Source organism: Leucoraja erinacea, chromosome 12 (assembly GCF_028641065.1).
Source record: "Leucoraja erinacea ecotype New England chromosome 12, Leri_hhj_1, whole genome shotgun sequence".
Taxonomy (NCBI): domain Eukaryota; kingdom Metazoa; phylum Chordata; class Chondrichthyes; order Rajiformes; family Rajidae; genus Leucoraja; species Leucoraja erinaceus.
In genome coordinates, this window is record NC_073388.1 from 50,151,966 (window position 1) to 50,172,089 (window position 20,124).

General features: G+C 47.1%; 1 protein-coding gene across 1 annotated transcript in view; it reads right to left on the reverse strand.

Annotated features, from left to right (window-relative positions):
• cnpy3 (canopy FGF signaling regulator 3) overlaps nt 1-20,124 on the reverse strand; it is a 184,814-nt gene that overhangs the window by 15,235 nt on the left and 149,455 nt on the right. Inside the window, exons 2-4 of the mRNA XM_055644124.1 lie at nt 11,099-11,112; nt 10,864-10,977; nt 936-1,059 (exon numbers count right to left, since the gene is read on the reverse strand). Of these exons, the coding sequence (XP_055500099.1) occupies nt 936-1,059; nt 10,864-10,966 (227 nt within the window). The 5' untranslated portion in view covers nt 10,967-10,977; nt 11,099-11,112. The remainder of the gene's footprint in view (nt 1-935; nt 1,060-10,863; nt 10,978-11,098; nt 11,113-20,124) is intronic.

Below are 20,124 nucleotides of genomic sequence, written 5' to 3' on the forward strand. Positions count from 1 at the left end.
GAGGTCGCACACCGGGTCTTGGTGTTAGAGCCCCCGGCGTGCGCTCGCAGAGTCCCGCGGCCATTCCAAGCCGCGCGGGGCGGTGATGTCAGGCCCCGCTCCAGGAGCTCCTCGACCCCGCAACTCGGGCGGGAGAAGTAGCCGTTGCGAGAGCCCTGAAAAAGCGGTCTCCCTCCAGGGACCCGCGGGCTCCCGGTGCCGCCGTCCACAGACCTGCAGTTAAAGCCTCCGACTCTCCGGTCGGGCCGCAGCAGCAGCAGCAGCAGCAGCAGCAGCAGCAGCAGCAGCAGCGCTCCTCCACCGCTCCACCCGCTCCGGACTCGGCCAGCCCCGCTACGGTGAGGTGAGTCGTCGGAACCAGAGTCCCCGGTCTCTTCCTGTTGGAGGCCGCTCCTCATTGCAGCCCCAACGATAACGGAGGCCCGACGAGAGGTCGGGTCTCCCGTGCAGGGGGAGATTTAAAAGTTTCCCCCTCCCTCCCACCCCACCCCCACCCCCACCCCCCCCACACACACACACCCAACAAAAAATAACAAAAACTACATAAAACATAGACAGAAAATAATAAAACGCGGACGGGCTGCAAAGGCCGCTGCTGACGAGAGTCGCGCCGCCCACCAAGAGAGATGCGGCAAAGATTGTGGGCCAAAGGGCCTGTTCTTGTGCTGTACAGTTCTAGATTCCATTCAACCGATCAATCTGGCCTTCAAATATAAATTTAACCAAATTCAAAAGGACAAGAACTCAACCGTTTATATCAAACACTCACCTCTTTGTTGGGAAGAATTTGCTAACAGGGATTCCCAATGTCTTTTGAAGAGATTTCTGAACAGATTAACCTGCTGCATTTTTTTCACCATAGTGCATTTGGACAAACAGAGATTTTAAAAAGTTTCAATGTCAGCACCGTGTCAAAAATAAGTAAATGTGCTTACGAGTGCCTGTATTTGATCCTCGTACCCTTTCCTTCCATAAAGCTGTACTTGGTATTAATCACCTCATTCTTTTTTCCCGATTCATCAAAAGCCGATTTCAATTCCACAGCAAGATACTTGCAAACTAAGGAACAAAAAAAAGAAACAGTAAGAAATTGGAAAAGATGTAAAGGAAGAATAAGTATTAATCCAGAGGTGGAATGGTTTATATTTTTTTGTCTCAATAATCTGAGTTGCAAAGTACCCGACATTATCTGTTAGTTAAGTGATACCATATACATTGCACGTTACATTACAAGGGTGGCAGGGTGATGCAGTGAAAGATCTCCGCGTTTACTGATACCTAGGGTGATTAATCCTCTCTACAGACAATCAAGTCAAGATCTTGAGTCAAGAGGGCGGCACGGTGGCCCAGTGGTAGAACCATAGAAACATAGAAAATAGATGCAGGAGGAGGCCATTCGGCCCTTCGAGCCAGCACCGCCATTCATTGTGATCATGGCTGATCGTCCCCTATCAATAACCCGTGTTCTCCCCATATCCCTTGACTCCACTAGCCCCTAGAGCTCTATCTAACTCTCTCTTAAATCCATCCAGTGACTTGGCCTCATAAGTTGTGAATCCATAAATTCACAACTCTCTGGGTGAAAAGATTTTTTTCTCACCCCAGTCTTAAATGACCTCCCCTTTATTCTAAGACTGTGGCCCCTGGTTCTGGACTTGCCCCACATTGGGAAAAAAATTCCTGCATCTAGCTTGTCCAGTCCTTTTATAATTTTATATATGTTTCTATAAAATACCCCCTCATCCTTCTAAACTCCAGTGAATACAAGCCTAGTCAATCTTTCCTCATATGACAGTCCCGCCATCCCAGGGATCAATCTCGTGAACCTACGCTGCACTGCCTCAATCACAGGGATGTCCTTCCTCAAATTAGGAGACCAAAACTGTACACAATACGCAAGATGTGGTCTCACCAGAGCCCTGTACCACTGCAGAAGAACCTCTTTACTCCTATACTGAAATCAGTACTGCTGCCTTGCAGTGCCAGAGACCTGGGTTTGATCCTGACTATGGGTGCTGCCTGTACAGAAGTATGTATGTTCCCCAATAACCTGCAAGGGTTTTCTCCAGGATCTTTGGTTTCTTCACACACTCCAAAGACGTACAGGTTTGTAGGTTACTTGGCTTCGGTAAAGTTGTAAATTGTCCCTAGTGTGTGTGTAGGATAGTGTTGGGGTGCGGGAATCGCTGGTCGGTGCGGACTCAGTGGGCCGAAGGGCCTGTTTCCATGCTGTAGCTTTAAACTAAACTAAAGTGACATGTTTGGAAAGACAGCAATGCAGAAAAGATGAACTAAAACTGGCCCTTCAAAATTTCAGAGGAGAATGATATTTGCTAATCACTTATTAAAATGATACATGATGGGAAATTATTAATAGCCTGTCAATTAACTTGCATCTTTCTATGCTAAGCCTGAAAGCGAGACCACATGGAAACTGGAGGAACAGCACCTCACCTTCCGCTTGGGTAGCTCAGCTCACAACCCAACATATAAACATTGAATTCTCTAATTATTAGGTAACTAACCAACAAACATCGCCTCCCAATATCTTTATCTTCCTCTTCCCTGTGCGCCCCCTGTAAGCGCACCCATTTCTCCCACTATCCTTTCCCCTCCTTTCCCCCTCCCCTGTCCCCCAACCAACAATATCCCTTCCCCGACTTCAAATTACACACCTCTTCTCTCCTTCTTTTTAGTTTATACAGCACGGTAATAGGCCCTTTGGCCCACCGAGCCCGCACTGACCAGACGTCCCCACACACTAACACTACCCTACGCACATTAGGGACAAATTTACATTTATGCCAAGCCAATTAACCTACAAACTGCACATCTTTGGGATGTGAGAGGAAATCAGAGCACCCGGAAAAAAACCCATGTGGTCACAGGGAGAATGTGCAAACTCCACACAGACAGCACCCGAGGTCGGGATCGAACCTGGGTCTCCGGCGCTGCGAGGCAGAGGCTCTACCTGCTGCGCCACTGTGCTGCCCAATGTGCTGACACACCCGAAATCCTTCCTTTTCAAGCTGTTGATGCAATTTTCTTTTACAGTAATGCTAAGTTAGCAATATATTCTTGTGAACCTTTATGCTCAGAATGTGGGATATTAGTGTTGGTAAACCAACTCTTCCTTTTTTCAGTCATCTAGGATACATTTTGGTTAAAAAGTTAAAAATAAGAGCTCAAATCCTTTATTTGATTTTCATTCAATTCACCAGTTTAATTTTTTTTTAATTATACCGATCACATCAGTAAGACAGATCATTTAAAATTTAATAAAAATTTAATTACACATCTGACTTTTTTGAGTAAGCATAGAAACAGAACATAGGTGCAGGAGTAGGCCATTCTGCCCTACGAGCCAGCAGCGCCATTTAATATGATCATCCAGAATCAGTACCCTGTTCCTGCTTTCTCCCCATATCCCTTGATGATTCCATTAGCCCTAACATCTAAATCTAACTCTCTCTTGAATACATCCAGTGAATTGGCCTTCACTGCTTCTGTGGCAGAGAATTCCACAGATTTACAACTCTCTGGTGAAAAGGGTTTTCCTCATCTCAGTCCTAAATGGACCCCTTATTCTTATACTGTGACCCCTGGTTCTGGACTCCCCCAATATGGGGAACATTTTTCCTGCATCAAGCCTGTCCAATTCCTTAAGAATTTTCCATGTCTCTGTAAGATCCCCTCTCATCCTTCGAAATTCCAGTGAATATAAGCCCAGTCTATCCATTCTTTCATCATATGTCAGTCCCGTTATCCCGGGAATTAACCCGGTGAACCTACGCTGCACTCCCTCAATATCAAGAATGTCCTTTCTCAAATTAGGTTAACAAAACTGCGCACAATACTCCAAGTGTGGTCTCACCAGGGCCCTGTACAACTTCCTTGCTCCTATGCTCAAATCTTCTCGCTATGAGTGGTTAGCAGACCAATGTCATTATAAACACCAGTAATAAAACTGAAAATACTGGAACTGCTCATCTGCCATCTGTGGAACAAGACAAGCAACTGTGTGCTATATATTGTGGTACGGTGGCGCAGCAGTAGAGCTATTGCCTTACAGCGCCAGAGACCCAGGTTCGATCCTGACTACGGGTGCTGTCTGTAAGGAGTTTGTACGTTCTCCCTGTGACCTGCGTTGGTTTTCTGCGAGATCTTCAGTTTCCTCCCACATTCCAAAGACATACAGGTTTGTAGGTTAATTAGCTTACAAATAGCTAAAAATTAGCTTATTACCATTACCATTTGTTTTGGGTATTGTCTGCATGGTCACCTGCAATAGAAGGTTAGATTGCATGGGGCCCAAGGAGAGCTAGCCAACTGGATAGAGAATAGGCTTCATGGAAGGAAGCAGAGGGTGATGCTGGAAGGTTGTTTATCGGACTTGAGGCCTGTGACTAGTGGTGTGTCTCAGAGATCGGTGCTGGGCCCATTGCTGTTTGTGGTTTATATCAGCAATCTGGATGAGAATGTTAAGGCATCAATAGCAAGTTTGCAGATTTCACTAAGATAGGTGTTTTTTTAGATAGAGAAGATGGTTATCAAAATGTAATGTAGGATCTTGATCATTTGGGCATGTGGGCTGAGGAATGGTCGATGGAGTTTAACGTGGATAAGTGAGGTGTTGCATTTTGGAAAGCCAAATGGGGGTAAAACATTCACAGGGTATATCGCCCTTCATCAGTCGGGGTATTCGGATCAAGGAAAGAGTGTTCACAACGCGGCCCTGTTTCCACTAATCTTTCCACCACCACGTACAAGAAGCACATGACCGACACCATTGTATGCAGATGCCAAGAAGTGTGTTCAGCTCTGGCTAACCAACTTCTAATCTTGCGTGTGGACTCGACAAGTAGTCAGGGTATTGACTATAGAAGTTGGGCTGTTATGTTACAGTTGGCAACACGTTGGTGAGGCTGCATTTGGAGTATTGTGTTCAGTTTTGGTAACTCTGATGTAGGAAAAGTGTTGTTAAGCTGGAATGAGTGCAGAGAAGAATTACAAGGATGTTGCCAGGATTTGAGAGCCGGAGCAGCACTTTATTCCTTGGAGTGCAAGAGGATGAAGGGCGATCTGATAGAGGTGTATCCATTCATGGGGGGAATAGAGGGTAAATGCACAATGACAGGACTACCAACATGCCAACAGGGTTCCCACCTCCCATTGGAACGGAGCTTTTGCATTTTTCAGCTTGAAATTGAAACAGCTTGAATGCAATATTTATGCTTTAAATTGGATTAGCTATGAATAAGGTTAGGCTAAATTACATTCCTAATTATATTCCACAGTAGAGCCAGGCTCTGATCAACAGGTGCAGCACATGAATGACCTTAGTATGGAAATCAGATTATAATCAAGCACTTGGCCCATGTTGACCAACCTGGGTCTTACTGCACACCTGGTACTACTCCTGATCCTGACTCCAGTTACATACCTTCTCTCATTCCTGACCCTGAGTCCAGCCTTGCACCTGACCCCCTATTCTACCCTGATCATAGCTGCTTACCTGCTTAGGTTCCCAGTGCTGAACACTCCTATTGTCCCAGCTTTGACTTCACACCTAGTACTATTCCAGACCTTGACGCTGGATGCACACTTGGCCTTGCTCCTAGCCCTTCTGCACTGACAATATATCTGGCCCACACAAAAAGCCCCATATCTGACTCCCTGGACTTAACCTCCCCTCTCCCTCTCCTCTCTCTCTCTCCCCCACCCCACCCTCCCCTCCCCCTCTCTCTCCTAACTCTCTCTCCCCTCTCTCCCCCCCTCTCTCTCCTCTCTCCTCCCCCCTTTCTCACTCTCCCCCTCTCACTCCCCCCCCCCCCCCCCCCCCCCCCCCCTCTCCTCCCCATGCTCTCTCTCTAACTTATTTCCCCTCTCTCTTTCTCCTCTCTCTCTATCTCCTCTTTCTCTTTGCACCACCATCTCTCTCTCTTTCCCCGTTTCTCTTTTCCCCCCCCCCCCTCTCTCTTTTACCCCCTCTCTTCCTCCCCCTCCATCCCTCTCTTTTCCCTCTCCCTCTCTCTCTCTCTTCCCCTCTCTCTCTCTCTCTCTCCCCTCTCTCTCTCTCCCCCCTCCCCCCTCCCTCTCCCCCCCCTCTCTCCCTCTCTCCCCTCTCTCTCCCCATCCTCTCCCCCCCCTCTCTCTCTCACCCCCCCCTTTGAGAGACCCTGTGCCTTCGGCATAGAATAGCAGCGCAACGCCTCCGACGGCCCGGGACTCTTGCACTGAGGCTATTCCATGGCCGGAGCTGCAGCGAGCGACTCGCCAGCCCTGCAAACACTGGCCAGCCCCGGTTCCCCACATCTGTCCCCGCCGCTGGTTCTGCTTCCAATCCTCCCTCAGCCCCGGCTCTCCAACACCCGCAGCCCATGCAGTTTATATGAGTTGTGACATTTTCGTTGATCACAGAATTTCTCACGACAGTGCGTGAGAAATATGTGATCAGTGTGAGAGCGTGAGCATTTGCCCAAATGCGTGATTCTCACGCTCAAAGTTTGAGAGTTGGCAGCCCTGCAATGAGCTGTCAGCGGAGGGAGTTGATGCAAGTACTATAACAACATTTTTAAAAATGGACTGGTCAATGGATAGGTAACGTTTAGTGGAATATGGGTCAAACGCAGGCAGGTAGGACTAGTGTAGATGGGGCACCTTGGTCACCATGGGCAAGTTGGGCTGGATATCTGTGCTGTAGGACTAAAATAATCAAGTGGAAAATATCAGTGGTGTTAGTTTTGTCTCATTTCCACATATCTGCAGAAAGAGGAACAAACCGATTTCACACCACATTTACATTCAGTTAGGTAAATCAAAAAGAAACTGATCATTTACAGACAGCTGCAATCTGTTGATGGCATGGTGGTGCAGCTGGTAGAGCTGCTGCCTCACAGCACCAGGGAACCGGGTTTGAACCTGACCTCGGGTGCTGTCTGTGTGGAGTTTGCATGTTCACCCTGTGACAATGTGGGTTCCCTCTGGGTGCTCCAGTTTTCTCCAAAATCCCAAACACATGAGGGTTTGCAGATTAATTGGCTTGGCCTGACTGTGTAGGGAGTGTAGGTCAATTGTCCTGACTGTGTAGGGAGTGGATGCAAAAATGGAATAACATCGCACTATGGACGGTGTGGATTCAATAGGCTGAGCGGTCTCTTTCCACGTTCTCCCAAATATCATTTGGTAAATATTAGCAATAAATTGATAAGTTTGGGAACAAACAGCAAAAAGGACTGTGTTCATTTCCAACGAGAATGTAACATGGCTATTTGTTAGTGATAGACTACAATTCACATCATATTTACATCAAAAAGAATGAGGATTGAAGTGAAATAACCACACAGGAGAACAGAATGTAGAAACAGGGAACTGCAGATGCTGGCTTATACAAAAGGACACAAAGTGCTGGAGTAACAGTGGTGCAGTGGTAGAGTTGCTGCCTTACAGCACCAGCGACCCGGGTTCTGACTACAGGTGCTCTCTCTACAGGTGACTACAGATTTTGTACTTCTGCCCATGAATTCACCTCCAGTTTAAATTCCATTTGGAATATTTTGGCGAAACCAAGAACCAAGAACCAATACCTGCGTGGGTTTTCTCCGGGATCTCCGGTTTCCTCCCACATTCCAAAGATGTACAGGTTTGTATGATCATTGGCTTTGTATATTTGTAAATTGTCCCTAGTGTGTAGGATAGTGTTAGTGGGTAGGGAATCACCGGTCAGTGATTTCCATGCTGTACCTTTAAACTAAAACTAAACTTAGTGGGTTAGGCAGCTGCCTGGGTGTCCCAGAGCACCTCCTCGGCATTCCAGAGATGCTGCCTGACCCGCTGGGTTACTCCAGCACAGGAAATAATAGGAAGTGTGAAGCCATATGATTTGGACAAGAGCTACAAGAGATTATAGGCAGGGAGAGACCAGTCCATGGAAACATCTGATGCTACACTTGTCACTTTACCTCCTCCATCGACTCCATCCAAGGACCCAAGCAGTCTTTCCAGGTGAGGCAGAGGTTCACCTGCACCTCCTCCAACCTCATCTACTGCATCGGCTGTTCCAGGTGTCAACTTCTCTACATCGGCGAGACCAAGCGCAGGCCAACACCTCCGCTCAGTTCGTACTAACCAACCTGATCTCCCAGTTGCTCAACACTTCAACTCCCCTCATTCCCAATCTGACCTTCCTGTCCTGGGCCTCCTCCATCACCAGAGTGAGGCCCATAAACAAATTGGAGGAACAGCACCTCGTATTTTGTTTGGGTAGTTTACACTCCAGCGGTAGACCTTGCTTTGTCCCTCCTTCCCCTCCCCCTTCCCAGCTCTCCCACAAAGACTACTGTCTCCGCCTCTTCCTTTCTTCTTTTCACCGTCCCCCCCCCCAACCCCTGCCCCACCGACATCAGTCTGAAGAAGGGTCTTGACCAGAAACGTCACCTATTCCTTCTCTCCATAGATGCCGCCTCACCCGCTGACTTTCTTCAGCATTTTTTTGTCTGCCTCTGATTAATGGTAATAATTTGATTCTGTCGCTGTATAAATAAGTAGTCAGTAGGTAACAGTGGTGCAGCAGCCTTACAGCACCAGAGACTCGGGTTTGATCCTGACTATGGATGCTGTCTGTGCTGAGTTTGTACAGGGAGTTCTCCCTGTGATCACGTTCCAGTTTCCTCCCACATTCAGGTTAGCAGCTTAATCGGCTTGTAAAATTGCAAATTGTCCCTTGTGTATAGGATAGTGCTAGTGTACGGGGTGATCAGTAGTCGGCGCGGACTCAGTGGGCCGAAGGACCTGTTTCCATGCTGTATCTCTAAAGTCTGAATAGTCAGCCCTTCTGGATCAGAATTCACACTGGATTGGTAGTCTCACTCTAGTTCATGGCTCCTCCACATACAACAATATTGTTATAAATGGAAGGTATTCTTTCCCTGAAATGAGGATGTATTTGAGCAAAAAGGTTCACTTTACTACTAGCTGCTTTGGAAGGATCATTCTATCAAAAATGCCTCATTTCTCAGTAACAGTGGAACAAATTAAAGATGAAAATAAAAAGACCAATGGTAAAATGGAGCAAAATCCTTCCAATCAATAAGCAATTTTCAAATTACCTCATAAACCATAACCAGATGCTCCAAAAGTCCATAAATTATAGGCGCAGAATTGGGCCATTCGGCCCATCAAGTCTGCTCCACCATTCATTCATGGCTGATCTACCTTTCCCTCTCAACCATTCTCCTACCTTCTCCCCATAACCCCCGACATCCGTACTAATCAAGAAAAGAGCAGATGCATGGCAGATGAAGTTTAATGCAGATAAATGTGAGGTTATCCACATTGATAGCAAAAACAGGAAGGCAGATTACTATCTAAATGGCGTCAAGTTGGGGGAAAAGGGGAAGTACAACGGTATCTGGGGGTCCTTGTACATCAGTCGATGAAAGTAAGCATACAGGTACAGCAGGCAGTGAAGAAAGTGAATGGCATGTTGGCCTTTATAAAAAGAGGAATCAAATATAGGAGCAAAGAGGTCCTTCTGCAGTTGTACAGAGCCCTAGTGAGACCACACCTGGAGTATTGGGTGCAGTTTAGGTCCCCTAATTTGAGGAAGGACATTCTTGCTATTGAGGGAGTGCAGCGTGGGTTTACAAGGTTAATCCCGGGATGGCGGGACTGTCATATGCTGATAGAATGGAGCAGCTGGGCTTGTACACTCTGGAGTTTAGAAGGATGAGAGGATATCTCATTGAAACATATAAGATTGTTAAGGGTTTGGACATGCTAGAGGCAGGAAACATGTTCCCGGTGTTTGGGGGAGTCCAGAACCAGCGCAGTTGGAAATAGCGGAGTCAGGGGATATGGGGAGAAGGCAGGAACGGGGTACTGATTGGTGATGATTAGCCATGATCACATTGAATGGCGGTGCTGGCTCGAAGGGCCGAATGGTCCACTGCACCTATTGTCTATTCTAGCGTGCGTAAACAAATATATAATTTGAATAGACCAAATATGTGGGACATGAAACTTAGGTTGAAATAATATCAAACCAATTATTCTAATTATTTTATTCTACCCGTCCCAAAACAGAGACCTTTTGAACGCAAGAATGTGGCAGAATTTTCTAACTGGACAACCCAGTTGAAGGAGTAATTTGAAAGTCGTAGCAAGTACCTACAATGGGCCTATTCCATTGTCAAAGTTACTAACTAACACAGTTTCTCCCAACCCAAATAGTTTTGTACATTTAGCATCATGTTTATCGCAAATGTTATTTTGATAGACAAAATTACACCCCTCATAAAAGTCACCAACAACAATATCTTCAACTGGATCAGCCACCATTTTAATCTCTCAATAAGCAGTTCCTCTTTTCTGGTAATACAGCACATATATACATTTAAATGGCATTTATATCTGTAGCTCTGAATAAAATAATTAGAATTTAGTTTGATGTTATTTCAACGTAAGTTTCATATCCTCACTGTCCAAAGTATTTCAAAATAAAAGCACAAACGACAATCTGAATCGCTGTCATGAAAAGTTGTTGTCACTAGAAGCTAAACGGGCCTACTACACATGAGGCACATTTTAACCAAAAAGCCTGTAATTCCTAAAACAATGATCAAATAGGGAGATGGCTTTTAATGACAACTCACAAAGCAATCACTCCTGACGGATTTCACGAGGAAAGCAATAATACACTATTTATTTTTAAATATTTTAAAATAAATAGCACGATTGCCGATGATGAACATCACACTCTGATGAGTATCAGCTACAACGTGAACACAAACAGAATTGACACCTGCCTTCACCTAGGTGCGTAACAGGTAAAACCTGCAATCGTCCAACGAGTGGTTTACAAACCTTCGCATTTATCGGGGAGTTTCACCCAGTCGGAATCATCATTGCCCCAGATGAGCCCGGACAAGTAGAGGAGAGCCGAGATCAGCCTGGCTGCGGTGAGCATAGCGCTGCGATCTTTAATGTGGAAGGAAACATAACAAGAACAGTTATAAATATACCGGGTGATATTTGTGTTGCCCTTTGCTGTTTTGTTCAATGAAACAACGCGGCGGCCGCGAGTGAAACTGACACTCACCCGCTCCCTGTTACATTGTATCCACTTCCTGCCGGCCCTGGCCAATCACACGCCGCGCCCAGCCCAGCCTGCTACAGTGTGGGCAGTGTAGCGAGTAGAGAAGCGACTCCGTGTAACAGCTTCACACCGGCCCCGAAACAGCGGCCCCTCTAAACACCGGCCCCGAAACAGCGGCCCCCAAACTGCCGGCCCCTAACACCGGCTCCTAAACACCGGCCCCTAAACACCGGCCCCTAAAACAGCGGCCCCTTAAACACTCCCCTACTGCCGGCCCCCTAAACACCGGCCCCTAAACACCGGCCCGGAAACAGCGGCCCCCCTACTGCCGGCCCCCTAAACACCGGCCCCTCTAACGCCGGGTCCTAGGCCCCCACACCGGCCCCTAAACACCGGCCCCTACTGCCGGCCCCTAAACACCGGCCCCTCTAACGCCGGGTCCTAAACACCGGCCCCGAAACAGCGGCCCCTCTAACACGCCCCCTACTGCCGCCCCCCTAAACACCGGCTCCTAAACACCGGCCCGGCCCCCTACTGCCGGCCCCCTCTACTCCCGGCCCCCAAAACACCGGCCCCCCCAACGCCGGCCCTCTACTGCTGTGTAACAACTCCACGCTGGCCCCCTACTGTTGGCACCCCAAACGCCAGCCCCCAAACACCGGCCCCCCTTACGCCTACCCCCCCCAACACACCCCCCCCCCCCCTACTGCCAGCACCCAAACGCGGCCCCTAAACATCGGCCCCTACTGCCCCCAAACACCGGCCCCACCGGCCCCTACTGCCGGCCCCCACCCGGCGTCGCAGCTCCACACCAGCCCCCTAACGCCAGCTCACATTCACCGTGGAGAAGTAACTCCATGTAGCAGTTCCACGCCGGCTCCCTAATGCCGGCTCCCATGCTGCCGTGTACTGCTCCACTCTGGCGTGGAGAGACGGTGTGTGGAGCCATTCTGGCCGAACTTACCCCCGCTCCGTCGGAATTGCTCATAGGACCTACGGCCCGGGTCCCTTCCCGAGAGCCAGCCCCAGCAACATGAGCCGCCTTTCTGAGATGCCCAGCGTGCCGTTCCGTGACGTGGAGAGGCGCGTACTGTACAGGCTGCTCTTGCACACTCTGCACTTCCTCGCCCTTGTCTTCTGCCCGGACACACCCTGTGGCAGTCCGTGTCACCACCTGACGGCGGGAGTGGTCCTCAGTGAAGGGCTCTCTATAAGGAAGTCCTCCCTCTTTACATAGGGGACCTGGGGTGGAGAGTGTTGCACATGGCTGTGGCCTGTAACAGATACTTGAGCCGGTTCACGGACTCTGCGGCCGCCTATCACTTCTGCGGCGAGGAAGAGACCGGGTTCCATTTGTACATGCAGTGTGTGAGGTTGCAGCCCCTGTTCCACTATCTGAAGGGGCTGTTCCTCAAGTATTGGCTACATTTAAGCCCCACACTCCTGATATCTGGGCACCTGGTACAGAGGGGGGGTCCGTCTGCTCCAGGGTCTGGCCAAGATGCCCATTCACGGGTCCAGGCGGCGGGTAATCGACGACCGCACCCGGGTCGGCTGCCTGCCCCTTTTCTGGGCCGACATCTGTGCCCGCGTGTTCCAGGAGAGGGAACACACACGCGGTGTCCACGGGGAACGCTGGTTGCCACGGGAGGTTGAGCGTTTTGTTGATAAAGTTGCCATTATATTAATTTGATGATCGTTTGTTTGTAAACTGTCAACAGAGGCAGCCTTTGATTGTGTTAATAGTCTGTATGTTTATTTTTATATTTTGAATAAAAGTATTTGTATAATAAAAAAATAAATAAATACTGCCATGTAGCGCTCCACGCAGACTCCCATTCTGCCTCAGTCTTCCACACCTAAGACCAACTGTGACTCCCATTGTAAAGCCCCAGTCCCACTTTCACGACCTAATTGGCGGCCTCTGCCGAGTTTGCCCTTGACGTACTCGCAGCATGGTGGCCACGAGATCTTCGGAGGTCTTCGTAACTCTTCCTCATGCTCGTGAGTGGTCTCCACGTACGCGTGGCATCAAGTAGGTCGCGGTGTTTTTTCTAGCCTGATAGAAAATGCCCACGAGTAAAAAAAGATTGGCACGGAAAAAATGGATACTTTTTACTCGTAGGTAAGTCGTAGGTTGGTCGTAGTAGGTCGTGATGGTAGTCGTAGGTAGTCGTAGGTCGGTAACTGGCCCGAGAAAAAAGTGCAAACATGACATCATTTTATGTGATAATTTTACACTCGTAGCTAGTCGTAGTTGGTCTTGGGTGTGGAAGACTGAGGTCAAGGGGGGGTCGTAGGAGGTCGTAGACATATTCGTAGGAGGTTGAAGGAGGTCTTTTACTTAGTCAACATGGCCGTGACATTTTTTTCAATTCGTCTAGGGTCTTCTAAACTCATGGATTAGGTCGTCCAAGTGGGACAGGGCCTTAACGCTACAGGCAGGCTCCCATTCACAAAACTGCACTACTCCCATTCACTGTGGAGGAAGCAACTGCAGGTGCTGCTTTACGCCACAGAAAAACACAAAACACTGGAGTAACTCAGTGGGACAGAGTCAGAGTGAGGCCCAGCGCAAATTGGAGGAACAGCCCCTCGAATAATATGAGAAGTTGTTCCAAGAGACGTACAACATGGACTTAGGGTGATCACACCAGAGGCAACAGCAGTCGACCAACTTGGCAGAGAGTGCAGAGACAGCGCTTCAGGAGACCCTTCACAAACAGGGCTGGGCCTAGCACTGAAGGGGAAACCTTGTAAACGTCTGGGAGGAAGGGGATAGACACAAAATGGTGGCGTAACTCAGTAAGACAGCATCTCTGGAGAAAATGAATGGGTGACGTATGGTTTCGGGTCGGGACCCTTCTTCAGAGATGCTGCCTGATCCACTGAGTTACTCCAGCATTTTGTTTCTATCTTCGGTATAAACCAGCATCTGCAGTTCCTTCCTACACAAGGTAAAAGGGGACCCAGGAGGGAGGCCGGTGATCAGTGATCACTCAGCCCCCCCCCTTCAAAAACGCTCCGCGGCCCCTGCATATTTTGTAAGGGGCAGCGGGATGAACATTGACTACTCTAACTTTAAGTAACCCTTGCTTTCCCTCTCTCTCCATCCCTCCCCCTTTGTCAGTTCTTCATCCAGTCTGACTGTCTCCCAGTATATTTTATTTCTGTTTGCTTACCTTCTCCCAGCTAACAATGATCTATTCAACATTTTCCTTGATCCCCAGCGTCTTTGTCCTGGTTTCACACTTTACACTTCCTTATCTAGGTATATCCCTCACCCTGACATCAGTCTATAGAAAGGGTCTCGACCCGAAACGTCACTCATTCCTTCTCTCCAGAGATGCTGCCTGTCCCGCTGAGTTACTCCAGCACTGTCCATTCACTTCTTGTACCTTTCACTCCACACTCAGTTAGTGCTGAGGATAGACACAAAATGCTGGAGGAACTCAGTGGGACAGGCAGCATCTCTGGAGAGTAGGAACGGGTGATGTTTCGGGTCGAGACCCTGCTTTAGATTGAGAGCCAGGGAAAATGGAAACTAGAGATACGACACAATAGAACTTTATTTATCCCAGTAGGGAAATTGGTCTGCCAACAGTCATAAAAAAACACACCAAGATACATGAAACATGAAATGAAAGTGACCAGATGTGCTCCTCAGCTTGGAGGGGGTGAGCTGTATTGTCCAGGATGCTCTGCAGTTTGAGGAGCATCCTCACCTCCCAGACCATCTCCAATGAATCGAACTCCACTCCTAAGAAGGAGCCGATGGGTACAAAGAGAATGTAAGGTGTGAAAACAACCGATCAAAGCATGCGAGGATCAAGGAAATGTAGAATGGTTCATTGTTGGCTATGGGGAGGTGACAACCTCGACCCAAATCATCACCCGTTCCTTCTCTCCACAGATGCTGCCTGTCCCGCTGAGTTACTCCAGCATTTTGTGTCTATCTTCGGTGTAAACGAGCACCTGCAGTTCCTTCCCACAACACTCAGTTATTGCTGAGCATTTCACAATACGAATCATTCTTGTATTTTCAGAGGAGACAGTATCAGCATCTAGGATACGTGTGTTAAAGACTCCTCAATGCCCTCTAATAACTCAAGCCCTTTTTGTTTTGTTTTCAGGAACCCGCAGAGTACGGTCTCGACCCGAAACGTCACCTTTTCCTTCGCTCCATAGATGCTGCCTCACCCGCTGAGTTTCTCCAGCATTTTTGTCTACCTCATAATACAACGCCATTTTATAACGCGGGCGAAGCATGTAAAACCATAGAAAATTGTAGGACTGAAAGAGGCCATGGTGTTAGAGGAGAACTACAGCTAGTGTAATCACACTTTCCATGTCTTTATGGAGCAGAGAGTATGAAGTGCATGTTTAAGGACATGTTCAATATGACTGGAGTTTCTGCCACCACATCCCCATCATGAGATCCATTCCAGAACTCCTCCATCCACAGGGAATTAATTTATCCTCAACTGAGAAAGCATGGGACTTCTGCAAAACTGACAGACAGCTAACTTTATTCCTGTGTTTCATAAATTCATAGTTCATTAATGAAACGAGTAGAATTAGGCCATTCGGCCCATCAAGTCTACTCCACCATTCAATCATGGTTGATCTATCTCTCCATTCTCATTCTGCAACCCCATTCTCCAGCCTTCTCATCGTAACCCCTGACACCCTCACTAATCAAGAATCTGTCGATCGCCACCTTAAAAATACCCATTGGCAGCCTCCACAGCCTTCTGTGGCAATGAATTCCACAGATTCACCACAGACAAAATAAATTCCTCCTCATCTCCTATGCAAAGGTATTTCCTTCTATTCTGAGGCTGTGTTCTCTCCACATTCACTCTATCCAGGCCTTTCACTATTTGGTAAGTTTCAATGTGCCCCTACCCCTCATCCTTCTAAACTCCAGCAAGTATAGGCCCAGTGCCATCAAACGCTCATCATATGTTAACCCAATCAATCCTGGGATAATTTTCGTAACCTCCTCTAAACCCTCTCCAGAGTCAACACATCCTTCCTCAGATATGGGGCCCAAAACTGCTCACAGTACTCCAAATGCTGTCTGACCAGTGCCTTATAGAGCCTCAGCATTACATCTGTAATGGTAATATTTTAACTCTTCCAGTGTTCCACTTTCCGTTGCTATTACGACACGGGTAAGTAGGAGTGATCTTACGCAGACCAAATAGAATAGATTTTCCAGTTGTAATTTCCAGTTTAATTGGTTCTTTATTGAAGTAGTTGTACAGACTAAGAGATGAACGTACCCGACTTTCCTTATTCTGCATACAAGTTGTAGCTAGGCTGTTCTTCCCAGTCTAGTGAAAACTGTATGCTCTCCACCCGTATGCCTGGTCTGCCTCTCCCTGTCCACTATGCCCATATATATACGCCCCTCTATGCATCTAATGACCCAAGTGTCCAAAATAATATTGCAAAATTTATCTAGACAAAATAATATAATATGCCAACAGTAGCTAGACTAAACATAAATGGCTCCTACAACATCCCTTTTTATATTCTAGTCCTCACTAATTAAATGCTCGCATTGCACTCGCCTTCCTTACTGCCGATTTGACTTGCAAATAAACTTTTTGAGAATCCTGCCCTTTGCACCTACGATTTCGGAACTCTCTCCCCATTCTACGTATTATATCCCCCCCCCCCCCCCCCCCACCAAAATGCATGACTCCACACTTTGTTACGCTGTATTCCATCTGCCACTTTTTTACCCATTCTCCCAACCTGCTCAAGTCCTTCTGCAGAGTCCCTGCTTTCTCTGCAGTGTTTCGACAGAGAACTGGTGCAAGTTCCGGGAACTATTGATCAATTCATTTAATATCAGCAGTAGGGAATTTACTGATACCTGCATCATTGGTAAAGTTTTAAAAAAAAAACATGATGAATATACACAGAATTTTCACCTGACTGACCCGTTGAGTTACTACAACTTTCTGTGTCTATCTTCAGAAAAATAGATTCACAGATTTCAAAAGGGAATTAATTCTAAAGTAAAATTACTGGAGATGCAGGGATTCTAAATCAAAATGAAAATGCGGGAAATATTCAACAGCTCACGTAGCATTTTTGGAGAGGAAGTTGAGTTAAAGTTTCAGCGGAAAAGTGAGAAATAGCACTAGTTTTCAAGCAGCAGGAAAGGGGGAGGGGGTGCAGAGAGAATAATAGAGGAGGTATGTGATTGGACAGGGATCAGTCGGACAGTTGAGAGAAGTGGCATCTAAGAGATGGTGGTGAAGGGTTTGGCTGCAGGTGTAAGGGCAGAGGAAGGAAATCTAAAATACCAGAAGAAAAACTACAAAAGAGTATTGGAAATGTGAGATGCAAGTTTGATTGTCTTATTATCTATCTGAAACTGTTGAATTCTGCTGTGGCCTGCAAGTTGTCTGATGGTAGTGCTAACCTCACACATGGGACAACAGAGGTCAAGCAGGTCCTTGGTGTCAACCCATGAAGGATAATTCCTCTCCTAGATAAACAATCTCAGATGGCATCACCACTTGCCCCATTCAGTTCATCCTGGTCTCCATTCTATCACAGATCATCTCTTTCACTGTCACTCCCCTTCTTTTTATATAACGTTGAACTTGTTCCATTCACAATTTTCTTGGTTCTAGTGGAAGGTCATCAACTCAGTTTCTCCCTCCATGGGCGCTGTCTAACCAGTATTCTCTACTTATATCTTGGAAGGGAAGTTGAAGAATGTACTACTAAGATTTAATGAACAACAATACAATACAATAAAATATTTATTCCATGTCATTTGAACCCCAGTGAGGCTCAAACGAAACTCCGTTTCCACAGCCATACAAACAAAACAATTCCTACAAGACACAAACAATTAAATTTACACAAACATCCATCACAGTGAATCTCTTCCTCACGGTGATGGAAGGCAGTCTTTTCTCTCCCCTGCACCATTTCTCTCCCGATGTCGAAGCCCCAGGCGGGCGACGGTAAGTCCCACGTCCATTTAAGGCCACGACGGGCGATGCGCTTCAGGCCCAAAAGTCACAAAGTTGGATAGACAAGGGTAGACAAAAGAATAGACAAGGGTAAAATAATTCATATGGATTATCAATAGTTTTACTGAACATTTATCTAATAATGTTAATCATATAATTAAAGTTAAAGTTGAAGGTTAAAAAGAGAAACATTAAACATCTATCTATATTACTAAAAGTCTCATCTTGACCACTTCCTGGTTGTTCTTAAGGGGTTGGACAGGCTAGATGCAGGAAGATGTTCCCGATGTTGGGGAAGTCCAGGACAAGGGGTCACAGCTTAAGGATAAGGGGGAAATCCTTTAAAACCGAGATGAGGAGAACTTTTTTCACACAGAGAGTGGTGAATCTCTGGAACTCTCTGCCACAGAGGGTAGTTGAGGCCAGTTCATTGGCTATATTTAAGAGGGAGTTAGATGTGGCCCTTGTGGCCAAGGGGATCAGAGGGTATGGGAGAGAAGACAGGTACGGGATACTGAGTTGGATGATCAGCCATGATCATATTGAATGGCGGTGCCGGCTCGTAGGGCCGAATGGCCTACTCTTGCACCTAATTTCTGTGTTTCTATGTTTCTATGTTTCTGTATATTGATTTTAGAAAAAACGCTGCCACTTACGGCTGCGATTTTTGGCCATCTTACTCAGTTCCTCTCTGCTATGCAGGACAAGAGGATTTTTCCCATCGATGACAAATAAAAGAATTATTAGTTTAAAAAATGTTGAGATTCTCTCTCCTGAAGGCCAACCCCCTTCCGGAGGGACTATAAAATCCGGAAGTGTTGAGTGCCTCAGTCAGTCTCTGCAAGATGGGGGGAGCGAGAGGGTCACGTCTCTCAGTCTGAGCTGTGAATAACACTGAACATCTACTAAACTGTGAGTGTGGTTTTACTGACCTTGATGTGGTTTGAAAATGAAAATGTGGTTGGTTTGAAATAAAGCACAGCAAATGGTTGGTGGTAGTTGCTTTGAAATATTGATTTGCTATCACTTATGGCTGTGATTTTTGGCCATCTTACTCAGCCCCCCTCTGCTCTTCAGGTGCAGAGGATTCTTCCCATCAATGAAATATAAAAGTGTTATTAGTGTTTAAAAAATGTTGAGAATCTCTCCCCTGTCAATCACGCCATGAAGGCCACGCCCCTTCCAGTGGGAGGGGGAGGGGTTATAAAACCCGGAAGTGTGGGTGTGGCTCAGTCTCTACAAGATGGGGGAGGGAGAGGTCACGACTGAGGTGTGAATCAACTGAACACACAGAATGTCTACTGAACTGTGAGTGTGGTGTTTATGCTGTTTTTTGTGTGGTTTTATGGTGGTTTCACCCTGCTTGAAATGGTACGAAACTGCATTTGAATGTGGTGGCCTTGCACCCTGCTTGAAATGGTATAAAACTGTACTTGAATATGGTGGCCTTGCACCCTGCTTGAAATGGCATGAAACTGCACTTGAACTTGGTGACCTTGCACCCTGCTTGAAGTGGTCGGAAACTGCACTTGGATATGGTGGCCTTGCACCCTGCTTGAAATGGCATGAAACTGCACTTAAATTTGGTGGCCTTGCACCCTGCTTGGAATGGAATTTCAAGGAATAGCCATAAGTCAACTGCCAGCCAACAGTGGTGAGTGAGCTGCCAGCACATCAGGCTTGAGCGACTGAGCTGCCACCTCAAGAATCTATTTGGCCCACAATGTCCATACTAGCCCTCTTGAAACCAGTCTCTTCAGCCCGTAACACCCATACTAGCGCTCCAGAAAGCCCCCCCCCCCCCCACACACTGGCCACCAATATTGGAATTGGTGGAGAGCTAGAATATTGCGTTGGGGACCAGCCCTCCTGTGTGAACATGGGACCCAACGGGTCCCACTTAGTCCAGTAGCCATATAGGATAGAAACATGCCCTTCAGCTGACCAAGGCCAGACCAACCATAGCATTCATTTACACGAATCCCATTCCCACATACCTATTTTAATTTAGATTAGTTTTAGTTT